Here is a 15,000-nt window from a genome sequence, read left to right as displayed (position 1 = left end):
TATACCTCTGTATACAAGGCTCAACACAGCACTGAGGCTGACATACAGACAGCACCTGTCAAACAGAGGAACACAGCACTGAGGCTGACATACAGACAGCACCTTTATACCTCTGTATACAAGGCTCAACACAGCACTGAGGCTGACATACAGACAGCACCTCTATTCCCCAGGGTTGTATTGTAAAGGCCCTGAAAACAAGGCTCAACACAACACACAGCGTAACATACAGGGCCCAGTATACAAGGCTCAACACAACACACAGCGTAACATACAGGGCCCAGTATACAAGGCTCAACACAACACACAGCGTAACATACAGGGCCCAGTATACAAGGCTCAACACAACACACAGCGTAACATACAGGGCCCAGTATACAAGGCTCAACACAACACACAGCGTAACATACAGGGCCCAGTATACAAGGCTCAACACAACACACAGCGTAACATACAGGGCCCAGTATACAAGGCTCAACACAACACACAGCGTAACATACAGGGCCCAGTATACAAGGCTCAACACAACACACAGCGTAACATACAGGGCCCAGTATACAAGGCTCAACACAACACACAGCGTAACATACAGGGCCCAGTATACAAGGCTCAACACAACACAGAGGGAACAAGAGAGTTTATAGTAGGGTACACATCACAGGAGGTTTCCTGCATTACACATGGCAGGAGGTTTCCTGGTTTACACATCACAGGAGGTTTCCTGTATTACACATCGCAGGAGGTTTCCTGCATTACACATCGCAGGAGGTTTCCTGGTTTACACATCACAGGAGGTTTCCTGCATTACACATCACAGGAGGTTTCCTGCATTACACATCACAGGAGGTTTCCTGAATTACACATCACAGGAGGTTTCCTGGTTTACACATCACAGGAGGTTTCCTGCATTACACATCGCAGGAGGTTTCCTGCATTACACATCACAGGAGGTTTCCTGCATTACACATCACAGGAGGTTTCCTGCATTACACATCGCAGGAGGTTTCCTGCATTACACATCACAGGAGGTTTCCTGCATTACACATCGCAGGAGGTTTCCTGCATTACACATCACAGGAGGTTTCCTGCATTACACATCACAGGAGGTTTCCTGCATTACACATGGCAGGAGGTTTCCTGGTTTACACATCACAGGAGGTTTCCTGCATTACACATCACAGGAGGTTTCCTGCATTACACATCGCAGGAGGTTTCCTGCATTACACATCACAGGAGGTTTCCTGCATTACACATCACAGGAGGTTTCCTGCATTACACATCACAGGAGGTTTCCTGGTTTACACATCACAGGAGGTTTCCTGCATTACACATCGCAGGAGGTTTCCTGCATTACACATCACAGGAGGTTTCCTGCATTACACATCACAGGAGGTTTCCTGCATTACACATCACAGGAGGTTTCCTGGTTTACACATCACAGGAGGTTTCCTGCATTACACATCACAGGAGGTTTCCTGGTTTACACATCACAGGAGGTTTCCTGGTTTACACATCACAGGAGGTTTCCTGGTTTACACATCACAGGAGGTTTCCTGTATTACACATCACAGGAGGTTTCCTGTATTACACATCACAGGAGGTTTCCTGCATTACACATGGCAGGAGGTTTCCTGGTTTACACATCGCAGGAGGTTTCCTGCATTACACATCGCAGGAGGTTTCCTGCATTACACATCACAGGAGGTTTCCTGCATTACACATCGCAGTAGGTTTCCTGGTTTACTAACCTGCCTGTGTTCTAAACAGACATTCCCGTCAACCGCTAAATGGTTTCAGGTCACAGCTATTGACTATAAATCTTCTGCTAAATTGACCAAGATCCTCCAAGGAACACTGCAGGGATTTTCACTTGGAGAGAGCAGGCTGTCTGACCTCTCAATTCCATGTCTCTAAAAATATTGGAGGTGTCATCAGTCATGCATCATTGCATCGACAGTAGTACTCACTAATGCAGGCACTCACTCACGCATGCAGGCACTCACTCACTAATGCAGACACTCACTCACGCATGCAGGCACTCACTCACTCATGCAGGCACTCACTCACTCATGCAGGCACTCACTCACGCATGCAGGCACTCACTCACGCATGCAGGCACTCACTCACGCATGCAGACACTCACTCACTCATGCAGGCACTCACTCACTAATGCAGACACTCACTCACGCATGCAGGCACTCACTCACGCATGCAGACACTCACTCACGCATGCAGACACTCACTCACGCATGCAGGCACTCACTCACTCATGCAGGCACTCACTCACGCATGCAGGCACTCACTCACTCATGCAGGCACTCACTCACTCATGCAGGCACTCACTCACGCATGCAGGCACTCACTCACTCATGCAGGCACTCACTCACTCATTGCAGGCACTCACTCACTCATGCAGGCACTTACTCCTCATTTTCATACAGGTATTTCACCATCACCCAGGGCACCAGGAAGATCAGAGGGGCACCTGCAGAGAGAATCACATTAAACACACCAAGAACTCATAGACTACCTAACCCTGAGACGGACTATCTCTATAATATCTCTAGTACCTAACCCTGAGGGTGACTATATCTATAATATCTCTATTACCTAACCCTGAGGGTGACTATATCTATAATATCTCTACTACATAACCCTGAGGGTGACTATGTCTATAATATCTCTACTACCTAACCCTGAGGGTGACTATGTCTATAATATCTCTACAACATAACCCTGAGACTGACTATCTCTATAATATCTCTACTACCTAACCCTGAGGGTGACTATATCTATAAAATCTCTATTACCTAACCCTGAGACTGACTATCTCTATAATATCTCTACTACCTAACCCTGAGACTGACTATATCTATAATATCTCTACTAACTAAACCTGAGGGTGACTATATCTCTAATATCTCTACTACCTAACCCTGAGACTGACTATATCGCTACTACCTAACCCTGAGGGTGACTATATCTATAATATCTTGACTACCCAACCCTGAGGGTGACTATATCTCTACTACCTAACCCTGAGACTGACTATATCTATAATATCTCTAGTACCTAACCCTGAGGGTGACTATATCTATAATATTTCTACTACATAACCCTGAGGGTGACTATATCTATAATATTTCTACTACATAACCCTGAGGGTGACTATATCTATAATATCTCTACTACATAACCCTGAGGGTGACTATATCTATAATATTTCTACTACATAACCCTGAGGGTGACTATATCTATAATATCTCTACTACCTAACCCTGAGGGTGACTATCTCTATAATATCTCTACTACCTAACCCTGAGACTACATAACCCTGAGGGTGACTATATCTATAAAATCTCTGCTACCTAACCTTGAGGGTGACTATCTCTACAATATCTCTACTACCTAACCCTGAGGGTGACTATATCTCTACTACCTAACCCTGAGAGTGACTATATCTATAATATCTCTGCTACCTAACCCTGAGGGTGACTATCTCTATAATATATCTACTACCTAACCCTGAGGGTGACTATATCTATAATATCTCTACTATCTAACCCAGAGGGTGACTATGCCCAAATATCTCTACTACCTAACCCTGAGTGTGACTATATCTATAATATCTCTACTACCTAACCCTGAGGGTGACTATATCTATAATATCTCTACTACCTAACCCTGAGGGTGACTATATCTCTACTACCTAACCCTGAGAGTGACTATATCTATAATATCTCTACTACCTAACCCTGAGACTGACTATATCTGTAATATCTCTATTACCTAACCCTGAGGATGACTATATCTATAATATCTCTACTACCTAACCCTGAGGGTGACTATGTCTATAATATCTCTACTACCTAACCCTGAGGGTGACTATATCTATAGTATCTCTAGTACCTAACCCTGAGGGTGACTATATCTATAACATCTCTATTACCTAACCCTGAGGGTGACTATATCTCTAGTACCTAACCCTGAGGGTGACTATATCTCTAGTACCTAACCCCGAGGGTGACTAAATCTATAATATCTCTACTACCTAACCCCGAGGGTGACTTTATCTCTAATATCGCTACTACCTAACCCTGAGACTGACTATATCTATAATATCTCTACTACCTAACCCTGAGGGTGACTATGTCTATAATATCTCTACTACCTAACCCCGAGGGTGACTATATCTATAATATCTCTACTACATAACCCTGAGACTGACTATATCTATAATATCTCTACTACCTAACCCTGAGACTGATTATATCTCTACTACCTAACCCTGAGGGTGACTATATCTATAATAGATCTACTACCTAACCCTGAGGATGACTATATCTATAATATCTCTACTACCTAACCCTGAGGGTGACTATATCTATAATAGATCTACCACCTAACCCTGAGGGTGACTATATCTATAATATCTCTACTACCTAACCCTGAGGGTGACTATATCTCTAATATCTCTACTACCTAACCCTGAGACTGACTATATCTATAATAGATCTACTACCTAACCCTGAGGGTGACTATCTCTATAAAATCTCTACTACCTAACCCTGACTGACTATATCTATAATATCTCTACTACCTAACCCTGAGGGTGACTATATCTCTAATATCTCTACTACCTAACCCTGAGACTGACTATATCTATAATATCTCTACTACCTAACCCTGAGGGTGACTATATCTATAATATCTCTACTACCTTACCCTGAGGGTGACTATATCTATAATAGATCTACTCAGGTGTCTGGCTACCAAACAGATTACCAAATGCTCTGACTTCTGGTATATAATGTGCTGTGCTGCGACAAATACACAACCTCCACCCCCTCCCTCTCCTCTCCTCACCCCCCCCCCCCCCCCTCCTCCCCCTCCTCTCCTCCCCCTCCTCACCCCAGCCGATACACAGGTAGATGTTGAAGTAGTTTCTCTCAGTGAACACGGTGATGACCAGCAGGTTGTGGAGGTAGATGCCTTCCACCAGCAGCCAATAGCTGTTAGCCATGATACTGTACTGCATCATCACCACGGCGATACGACACCCCACCGCCGTCTGCAGGACACAACACACAAAAAAAATACACGTTTCAAGACTTAACAAAGCCCTTCTAATTCTCCTGTATGTCTAAACAATGGTTCAGATATCAAGCCCTTAGAATCCTCCTGTATGGCTAAACAATGCTTCAGAGATCAAGCCCTTCTAATTCTCCTGTATGGCTAAACAATGGTTCAGAGATCAAGCCCTTAGAATCCTCCTGTATGGCTAAACAATGCTTCAGAGATCAAGCCCTTATAATCCTCCTGTATGGCTAAACAATGCTTCAGAGATCAAGCCCTTAGAATCCTCCTGTATGACTAAACAATGGTTCAGAGATCAAGCCCTTAGAATCCTCCTGTATGGCTAAACAATGCTTCAGAGATCAAGCCCTTAGAATCCTCCTGTATGGCTAAACAATGGTTCAGAGATCAAGCCCTTAGAATCCTCCTGTATGGCTAAACAATGGTTCAGAGATCAAGCCCTTAGAATCCTCCTGTATGGCTAAACAATGGTTCAGAGATCAAGCCCTTAGAATCCTCCTGTATGGCTAAACAATGGTTCAGAGATCAAGCCCTTATAATCCTCCTGTATGGCTAAACAATGGTTCAGAGATCAAGCCCTTAGAATCCTCCTGTATGGCTAAACAATGGTTCAGAGATCAAGCCCTTATAATCCTCCTGTATGGCTAAACAATGGTTCAGAGATCAAGCCCTTAGAATCCTCCTGTATGGCTAAACAATGCTTCAGAGATCAAACCCTTAGAATCCTCCTGTATGACTAAACAATGGTTCAGAGATCAAGCCCTTAGAATCCTCCTGTATGGCTCAAGGTACTAAACGATATCATAACCGCCATCGATAAAAGACAGTACTGTGCAGCCGTCTTCATAGACCTTGCCAAGGCTTTCGACTCTGTCAATCAGCGTATTCTTATCGGCAGACTCAGTAGCCTCAGTTTTTCGGATGACTGCCTTGCCTGGTTCACCAATTACTTTGCAGACAGAGTTCAGTGTGTCAAATCGGAGGGCATGCTGTCCGGTCCTCTGGCAGTCTCTATGGGGGTGCCACAGGGTTCAATTCTCGGGCCGACTCTTTTCTCTGTATATATCAATGATGTTTCTCATGCTGCGGGCGAGTCCCTGATCCACCTCTACGCAGACGACACCATTCTATATACTTCCGGCCCGTCCTTGGACACTGTGCTATCTAACCTCCAAACGAGCTTCAATGCAATACAGCACTCCTTCCGTGGCCTCCAACTGCTCTTAAACGCTAGTAAAACCAAATGCATGCTTTTCAACCGTTCGCTGCCTGCACCCGCACGCCTGACCAGCATCACCACCCTGGATGGTTCCGACCTTGAATATGTGGACATCTATAAGTACCTAGGTGTCTGGCTAGACTCTAAGCTCTCCTTCCAGACCCATATCAAACATCTCCAATCGAAAATCAAATCAAGAGTCGGCTTTCTATTCCGCAACAAAGCCTCCTTCACTCACGCCGCCAAACTTACCCTAGTAAAACTGACTATCCTACCGATCCTCGACTTCGGCGATGTCATCTACAAAATTGCTTCCAACACTCTACTCAGCAAACTGGATGCAGTTTATCACAGTGCCATCCGTTTTGTCACTAAAGCACCTTATACCACCCACCACTGCGACTTGTATGCTCTAGTCGGCTGGCCCTCGCTACATATTCGTCGCCAGACCCACTGGCTTCAGGTCATCTACAAGTCCATGCTAGGTAAAGCTCCGCCTTATCTCAGTTCACTGGTTACGATGGCAACACCCATCCGTAGCACGCGCTCCAGCAGGTGTATCTCACTGATCATCCCTAAAGCCAACACCTCATTTGGCCGCCTTTTGTTCCAGTTCTCTGCTGCCTGTGACTGGAACGAATTGCAAAAATCGCTGAAGTTGGAGACTTTTATCTCCCTCACCAACTTCAAACATCTGCTATCTGAGCAGCTAACCGATCGCTGCAGCTGTACATAGTCTATTGGTAAATAGCCCACCCATTTTCACCTACCTCATCCCCATACTGTTTTTATTTATTTATTTTTCTGCTCTTTTGCACACCAATATCTCTACCTGTACATAACCATCTGATCATTTATCACTCCAGTGTTAATCTGCATAATTGTAATTATTTGCCTACCTTCTCATGCCTTTTGCACACAATGTATATATAGACTCCCCTTTTTTCTACTGTGTTATTGACTTGTTAATTGTTTACTCCATGTGTAACTCTGTGTTGTCTGTTCACACTGCTATGCTTTATCTTGGCCAGGTCGCAGTTGCAAATGAGAACTTGTTCTCAACTAGCCTACCTGGTTAAATAAAGGTGAAATAAAATTTTAAAAAATAAATAAACAATGCTTCAGAGATCAAACCCTTAGAATCCTGGTCAACTCAACACACCCACCTCGTTGTTGACCTGCTACTTTATCTCACCCTGGTCAACTCAACACACCCACCTTGTTGTTGACTGGACTCTTTACCTCACCCTGGTCAACGCAACCCAACACTCCCACCTTGTTGTTGACTGGACTCTTTACCTCACCCTGGTCAACTCAACACTCCCACCTTGTTGTTGACTGGACTCTTTACCTCACCCTGGTCAACTCAACACTCCCACCTTGTTGTTGACTGGACTCTTTACCTCACCCTGGTCAACTCAACACTCCCACCTTGTTGTTGACTGGACTCTTTACCTCACCCTGGTCAACTTAACTCAACACCCCCACCTTGTTGTTGACTGGACTCTTTACCTCACCCTGGTCAACTCAACTCAACACCCCCACCTTGTTGTTGACTGGACTCTTTACCTCATCCAGGTCAACTCAACACACCCACCTCGTTGTTGACTGGACTCTTTACCTCACCCTGGTCAACTTAACTCAACACCCCCACCTCGTTGTTGACTGGACTCTTTATCTCACCCTGGTCAACCCAACTCAACACACCCACCTCGTTGTTGACTGGACTCTTTATCTCACCCTGGTCAACTTAACTCAACACTCCCACCTTGTTGTTGACTGGACTCTTTACCTCACCCTGGTCAACTCAACTCAACACACCCTCCTTGTTGTTGAACGGCACTACTTTTGACCACGACCCTTTCAGACAAACAACAACAACAACAACAACACACCTCGTTGTTGACGAGCCACTCCACCTCATAGTCTGTAACTTCCTGGTCCTGTCCGATGTTGACGCTGGGAGCCTCCAACATGGCGTCCTTTATCAGGATGGACAGAGCACGCAGGATGAAGGATGCAAACAGGTTCATGTGGATGTTGTTCCTCATACAGTGGAGCTTCCTGTAAGGGGAGGGGGGGGGGGGGGGACAGTGTGCTTCCTGTTAGGGGGAATGTCAACTACAGCAGAGGTAATATAACAAAGATGAAATGTTAAAGGAATGGAATTAGAATATGTATGTATGGTTACTAGGTGGCCAAACAGTAAGGTCAGTGGAGCTACCTTGCTTCACTGACCTGTCCATTCAAATCAAACATGTTTAATTGATGAGAAACATACACCTTTCTACCTCCATGAAGAGTGGTGGGTGGCTGAGAGGACATGGTGGGTGGCTGAGAGGACATGGTGGGTGGCTGAGAGGACATGGTGGGTGGCTGAGAGGTCATGGTGGGTGGCTGAGAGGACATGGTGGGTGGCTGAGTGGCTGAGAGGACATGGTGGGTGGCTGAGAGGTCATGGTGGGTGGCTGAGAGGTCATGGTGGGTGGCTGAGGGGACATGGTGGGTGGCTGAGAGGTCATGGTGGGTGGCTGAGAGGACATGGTGGGTGGCTGAGAGGACATGGTGGGTGGCTGAGAGGACATGGTGGGTGGCTGAGAGGTCATGGTGGGTGGCTGAGTGGCTGAGAGGACATGGTGGGTGGCTGAGAGGACATGGTGGGTGGCTGAGAGGACACGGTGGGTGGCTGAGAAGACATGGTGGGTGGCTGAGAGGACATGGTGGGTGGCTGAGAGGACACGGTGGGTGGCTGAGAGGACATGGTGGGTGGCTCAGTGGCTGAGAGGACATGGTGGGTGGCTCAGTGGCTGAGAGGACATGGTGGGTGGCTGAGAGGTCATGGTGGGTGGCTGAGAGGACATAGTGGGTGGCTGAGAGGACATGGTGGGTGGCTGAGAGGACATGGTGGGTGGCTGAGAGGACATGGTGGGTGGCTCAGTGGCTGAGAGGACATGGTGGGTGGCTGAGAGGTCATGGTGGGTGGCTGAGAGGACATGGTGGGTGGCTGAGAGGACATGGTGGGTGGCTGAGAGGACAAGGTGGGTGGCTGAGAGGACAAGGTGGGTGGCTGAGAGGACACGGTGGGTGGCTGAGAGGACATGGTGGGTGGCTGAGAGGACATGGTGGGTGGCTGAGAGGACATGGTGGGTGGCTGAGAGGACATGGTGGGTGGCTGAGTGGCTGAGAGGTCATGGTGTCTGTCTGTCTTTCCTCTTTACGGTCATGAGGTGAGGGTTACCTGATCATGGTACCAAGCATTAACACAAATCCTACAGGCTGTCTTAGTGTTTGTGTGTGTATCTCTCTCTCTCAGTGTGTGTGTCTCTATGGGTGTGTGTGTGTGTGTGTGTCTCAGTGTGTGTGTCTCTCTGGGTGTGTGTGTGTGTGTGTGTGTGTGTTACCTGAAAGTGATCAGGATTCCGAGCGCTAACACCAGAGCCCCCAGAGACAGAGAGTAGCCCACGGTGTACATGGTCCGGAACTTCTTGAGGATCTGACCATAGTGAGGCTACACACACACACACACACACACACACACACACACACACACACACACACACACACACAGAAACAATAAGGAAAGTTGGGAAAGTATTCAGGACTCTTGACTTTTTCCACATTTTGTTACATTACAGCTTTATTTTAAAATGTATTAAATTAAATGTTTTCCTCATCAATCTATACACAATACCCCATAATGACATCACAATACCCCATAATGACATCACAATACCCCATAATGACATCACAATACCCCATAATGACATCACAATACCCCATAATGACATCACGATACCCCATAATGACATCACAATACCCCATAATGACATCACAATACCAATGACAAAGCAAAAACAGGTTTTTAGAATTTCTTGCAATTTAAAGACATACAACAGAAATATGACAACAAATTGATGTGCATCCTGTTTCCATTGATTGGTGTCCACCTGTGGTAAATTCAATTGATTGGACATGGTTTGGAAAGGCACACACCTGTCTATATAAGGTCCCACAGTTGACAGTGCATGTCGGAGCAAAAACCAAGCCATGAGGTCAAAGGAGTTGTCCGTGGAGCTCCGAGACAGGATTGTGTCGAATCAATTTCAAATTTTATTTGTCACATACACATGGTTAGCAGATGTTAATGCGAGTGTAGCGAAATGCTTGTGCTTCTAGTTCCGACAATGCAGTAATTATCAACAAGTAATCTAGCTAACAATTCCAAAACTACTACCTTATAGACACAAGTGTAAGGGGATAAAGAATATGTACATAAAGATATATGAATGAGTGATGGTACAGAGCGGCACAGGCAAGATACAGTAGATGGTAGTGCAGTATATACATATGAGATGAGTATGTAAACAAAGTGGCATAGTTTAAAGTGGCTAGTGATACATGTATTACATAAAGATGCAGTAGATGATATAGAGTACAGTATATACATATACATATGAGATGAATAATGTAGGGTATGTAAACATTATATTAGGTAGCATTGTTTAAAGTGGCTAGTGATATATTTCACATCATTTCCCATCAATTCCCATTATTAAAGTGGCTGGAGTTGAGTCAGTGTGTTGGCAGCAGCCACTCAATGTTAGTGGTGGCTGTTTAACAGTCTGATGGCCTTGAGATAGAAGCTGTTTTTCAGTCTCTCGGTCCCAACTTTGATGCACCTGTACTGACCTCGCCTTCTGGATGATATCGGGGTGAACAGGCAGTGGCTCGGGTGGTTGTTGTCCTTGATGATCTTTATGGCCTTCCTGTGACATCGGGTGGTGTAGGTGTCCTGGAGGGCAGGTAGTTTGCCCCCGGTGATGCGTTGTGCAGACCTCACTACCCTCTGGAGAGCCTTACGGTTGTGGGCGGAGCAGTTGCCGTACCAGGCGGTGATACAGCCCGACAGGATGCTCTCGATAGTGCATCTGTAGAAGTTTGTGAGCACAGATCTGGGGAAGGGTACCAAGAAAATGTCGGCAGCATTGAAGGTCCCCAAAAACAAGTGGCCTCCATCATTCTTAAATGGAAGAAGTTTGGAACCACCAAGACTCTTCCTAGAGCTGGCTGCCCAGCCTTGGACAGGGAGGTGACCAAGAACCCAATGGTACTCTGATAGAGCTTCAGAGTTCCTCTGTGGAGATGGGAGAAACTTCCAGAAGGACAACCATCACTGCAGCACTCCACCAATCAGGCCTTTATGGTAAAGTGGCCAGACGGAAGCCCACCTGGAGTTTGTCAAAAGGCACCTAAAGGACTCTCAGACCATGAGAAACAAGATTGTTTTTCAGCGGCAAAAAGTCGGACACTAGTCAGGATCAAAGGAAAGATGAACGGAACAAAGTACAGAGAGATTCTTGATGAAAACCTGCTCCAGAGAGCTCAGGCCCTCAGACTGGTCGAAGGTTCACCTTCCAACAGGACAACAACCCTAAGAACACAGCCAAGACAACGCAGGAGTGGCTTGTCCTCATGTCCTTGAGTGGCCCAGCCAGAGCCCTGATTTGAACCTGATTGAACATCTCTGGAGAAACCTGAAAATAGCTGTGTAGCGACGCTCCCCATCCAACCTGACAGAGCTTGAGAGGATCTGCAGAGAAGAATTGGAGAAACTCCCCAGATACAGGTGTGCCAAGCTTGTAGCGTCATACCTTGTAACATCGTCTTTTCAGTTCGCTGCAGCTAGCGACTGGAACGAGCTGCAACAAACACTCAACCTGGACAGTTTTTATCTCAATCTCTTCATCCAAAGACTCAATCATGGACACTCTTACTGACAGTTATGGGGTATCTTGATGTCATTATGGGGTATTGTGATGTCATTATGGGGTATTGTGATGTCATTATGGGGTATTGTGTGTGTAGATTGATGAGGGGAAAAAACAATTGAATCCATTTTAGAATAAGACTGTAACGTTGGAAAATGTGGAAAAATGTCTGAATACCTTCTGAATGGCCTGTCCATTTAGCCTACACACCTCAGTACACTCACACGGATGAAAAACACGAATCAATTCTATACACCCATTTAGCCTACACACCTCAGTACACTCACACGGATGAAAAACACGAATCAATTCTATACACCCATTTAGCCTACACACCTCAGTACACTCACACGGATGAAAAACACGAATCAATTCTATACACCCTTCCCATCATGTCTATATGACGATATTTTATCCACAGCATTTCCCGAGCCTCACTCACAAGAGACACATCATTTTCACCTGAGCAGGATCATTAGCATCACACTCGCTCGTGTTCTTCTGGGGAACCCACTGGCCGTCCGCGTCACACTCCCTGTACACCGAACCATGCTGGACTGGAACAGACACACATTACAGGTAGACTGTCATTCACTGACCCAAGCAGACTTGTTACCCTTTCACACTACCTCTCACACTCCCTGTACACCGAACCATGCTGGACTGGAACAGACACACATTACAGGTAGACTGTCATTCACTGACCCAAGCAGACTACCTATCACACTCCCTGTACACCGAACCATGCTGGACTGGAACAGACACACATTACAGGTAGACTGTCATTCACTGACCCAAGCAGACTTGTTACCCTTTCACACTACCTCTCACACTCCCTGTACACCGAACCATGCTGGACTGGAACAGACACACGTTACAGGTAGACTGTCATTCACTGACCCAAGCAGACTTGTTACCCTTTCACACTACCTCTCACACTCCCTGTACACCGAACCATGCTGGACTGGAACAGACACACGTTACAGGTAGACTGTCATTCACTGACCCAAGCAGACGTGTTACCCTTTCACACTACCTCTCACACTCCCTGTACACCGAACCATGCTGGACTGGAACAGACACACGTTACAGGTAGACTGTCATTCACTGACCCAAGCAGACTTGTTACCCTTTCACACTACCTCTCACACTCCCTGTACACCGAACCATGCTGGACTGGAACAGACACACGTTACAGGTAGACTGTCATTCACTGACCCAAGCAGACGTGTTACCCTTTCACACTACCTCTCACACTCCCTGTACACCGAACCATGCTGGACTGGAACAGACACACGTTACAGGTAGACTGTCATTCACTGACCCAAGCAGACTTGTTACCCTTTCACACTACCTCTCACACTCCCTGTACACCGAACCATGCTGGACTGGAACAGACACACGTTACAGGTAGACTGTCATTCACTGACCCAAGCAGACGTGTTACCCTTTCACACTACCTCTCACACTCCCTGTACACCGAACCATGCTGGACTGGAACAGACACACGTTACAGGTAGACTGTCATTCACTGACCCAAGCAGACGTGTTACCCTTTCACACTACCTCTCACACTCCCTGTACACCGAACCATGCTGGACTGGAACAGACACACGTTACAGGTAGACTGTCATTCACTGACCCAAGCAGACGTGTTACCCTTTCACACTACCTATCACACTAACCTGACAGAAGTTTCAGATATTTGACGTGAGTTTGGTATTTATTGAACGTGACATACAAGCACCAATCAACAAACCAATCAATTCATCAAATCAACCAACCAATCAGCATCAACCTTCACCTTTGTGGTGCCAGGGCAGGTACCAGGGACAGGACACACTGACAGTAGTGTTGGCGAGTCCATCGGGCCAGCAGGCATACATGTCAAAGGTCCTGTTACACACAACACCTACAGGAAACAGTTACAGAACATCTCTTTATCTGGGGGAAACAATTACTGTTGATCGGAACACATCCTGTCCAATCAGATCTGTGAAGAGGGAGGGAATATCTTCCTGGAACGAAGGATAGACATGTTTATTTTTAATTTTTATTTTATCTTTATTTAACCAGGCAAGTCAGTTAAGAACAAATTCTTATTTTCAACGACAGATTTGTACCTTGTCAGGTCGGGGGTTTGAACTTGCAACCTTCCGGTTACTAGTCCAACGCTCTAACCACTAGTTTACCCTGTATCTACTGCCACAGCCGACCCTCACCGGGAGAGCAGAACGGAGGACCTTCATCTTCCCATAATGCACGGTGCTACACAGTGTTTATGGTGTGAGTGTGCGTGCCGGCGTGTGCGCGTGTTTCTCACCAGTGAGCGGCGGTTCTCTGCTGTGATTGCGGCTACACTCCTCCGTGTACATCACCCATCTCTGCATCAACGCCTTTAATGGCTTAGCTGGGGACACCTGGGGGACAGACAGACAGTAAACTGATAGCCAGGGACACCTGGGGGTCAGACAGACAGTAAACAGATAACCAGGGACACCTGGGGGACAGACAGACAGATAGTAAACAGATAGCCAGGGACACCTGGGGGACAGACAGACAGTAAACAGATAACCAGGGACACCTGGGGGACAGACAGACAGATAGTAAACAGATAGCCAGGGACAGCTGGGGGACAGACAGTCAGTAAACAGATAGCCATGGACACCTGGGGGACAGACAGTCAGTAAACAGATAGCCATTGACACCTAGGGGACAGACAGACAGTAAACAGGTAGGCAGAGAGACAGTGAGACAGAGAGACAGACAGGCAGAGAGACAGATAGGCAGAGAGATGGAGAGACAGACAGGCAGAGAGACAGATAGGCAGAGAGATGGAGAGACAGACAGGCAGAGAGATGGAGAGACAGACAGGCAGAGAGACAGACAGGCAGAGAGATGGAGAGACATACAGGC

The 15,000-nt window shown here is 46.5% G+C and overlaps 1 protein-coding gene and 1 long non-coding RNA gene across 9 annotated transcripts in view; both read right to left on the bottom strand.

Annotated features, from left to right (window-relative positions):
• LOC118938361 overlaps positions 1-2,037 on the bottom strand; it is a 5,039-nt gene extending 3,002 nt beyond the window's left edge. For all 5 annotated transcript variants that reach the window (XR_005035656.1, XR_005035652.1, XR_005035653.1 and 2 more), the window contains exons 1-2: positions 103-2,037; positions 1-55 (exon numbers count right to left, since the gene is read on the bottom strand). The exon at positions 1-55 is cut by the window's left edge. This is a non-coding gene — a long non-coding RNA (uncharacterized LOC118938361). The remainder of the gene's footprint in view (positions 56-102) is intronic.
• Positions 1-15,000, bottom strand: part of gcgra (glucagon receptor a) — a 146,226-nt gene that overhangs the window by 13,367 nt on the left and 117,859 nt on the right. For all 4 annotated transcript variants that reach the window (XM_036942005.1, XM_036942008.1, XM_036942007.1 and 1 more), the window contains 7 exons: positions 14,408-14,504; positions 13,889-13,996; positions 12,547-12,641; positions 9,718-9,824; positions 8,212-8,380; positions 4,912-5,071; positions 2,425-2,485 (listed from right to left, as the gene is read on the bottom strand). In XM_036942005.1, coding sequence (XP_036797900.1) covers positions 2,425-2,485; positions 4,912-5,071; positions 8,212-8,380; positions 9,718-9,824; positions 12,547-12,641; positions 13,889-13,996; positions 14,408-14,504 — 797 coding nt within the window. The remainder of the gene's footprint in view (positions 1-2,424; positions 2,486-4,911; positions 5,072-8,211; positions 8,381-9,717; positions 9,825-12,546; positions 12,642-13,888; positions 13,997-14,407; positions 14,505-15,000) is intronic.

This window comes from Oncorhynchus mykiss, chromosome 13 (genome assembly GCF_013265735.2).
Source record: "Oncorhynchus mykiss isolate Arlee chromosome 13, USDA_OmykA_1.1, whole genome shotgun sequence".
NCBI lineage: Eukaryota > Metazoa > Chordata > Actinopteri > Salmoniformes > Salmonidae > Oncorhynchus > Oncorhynchus mykiss.
Note: the sequence above shows the minus strand (reverse complement) of the source record. Positions and strands in the feature narration are given on the sequence as shown.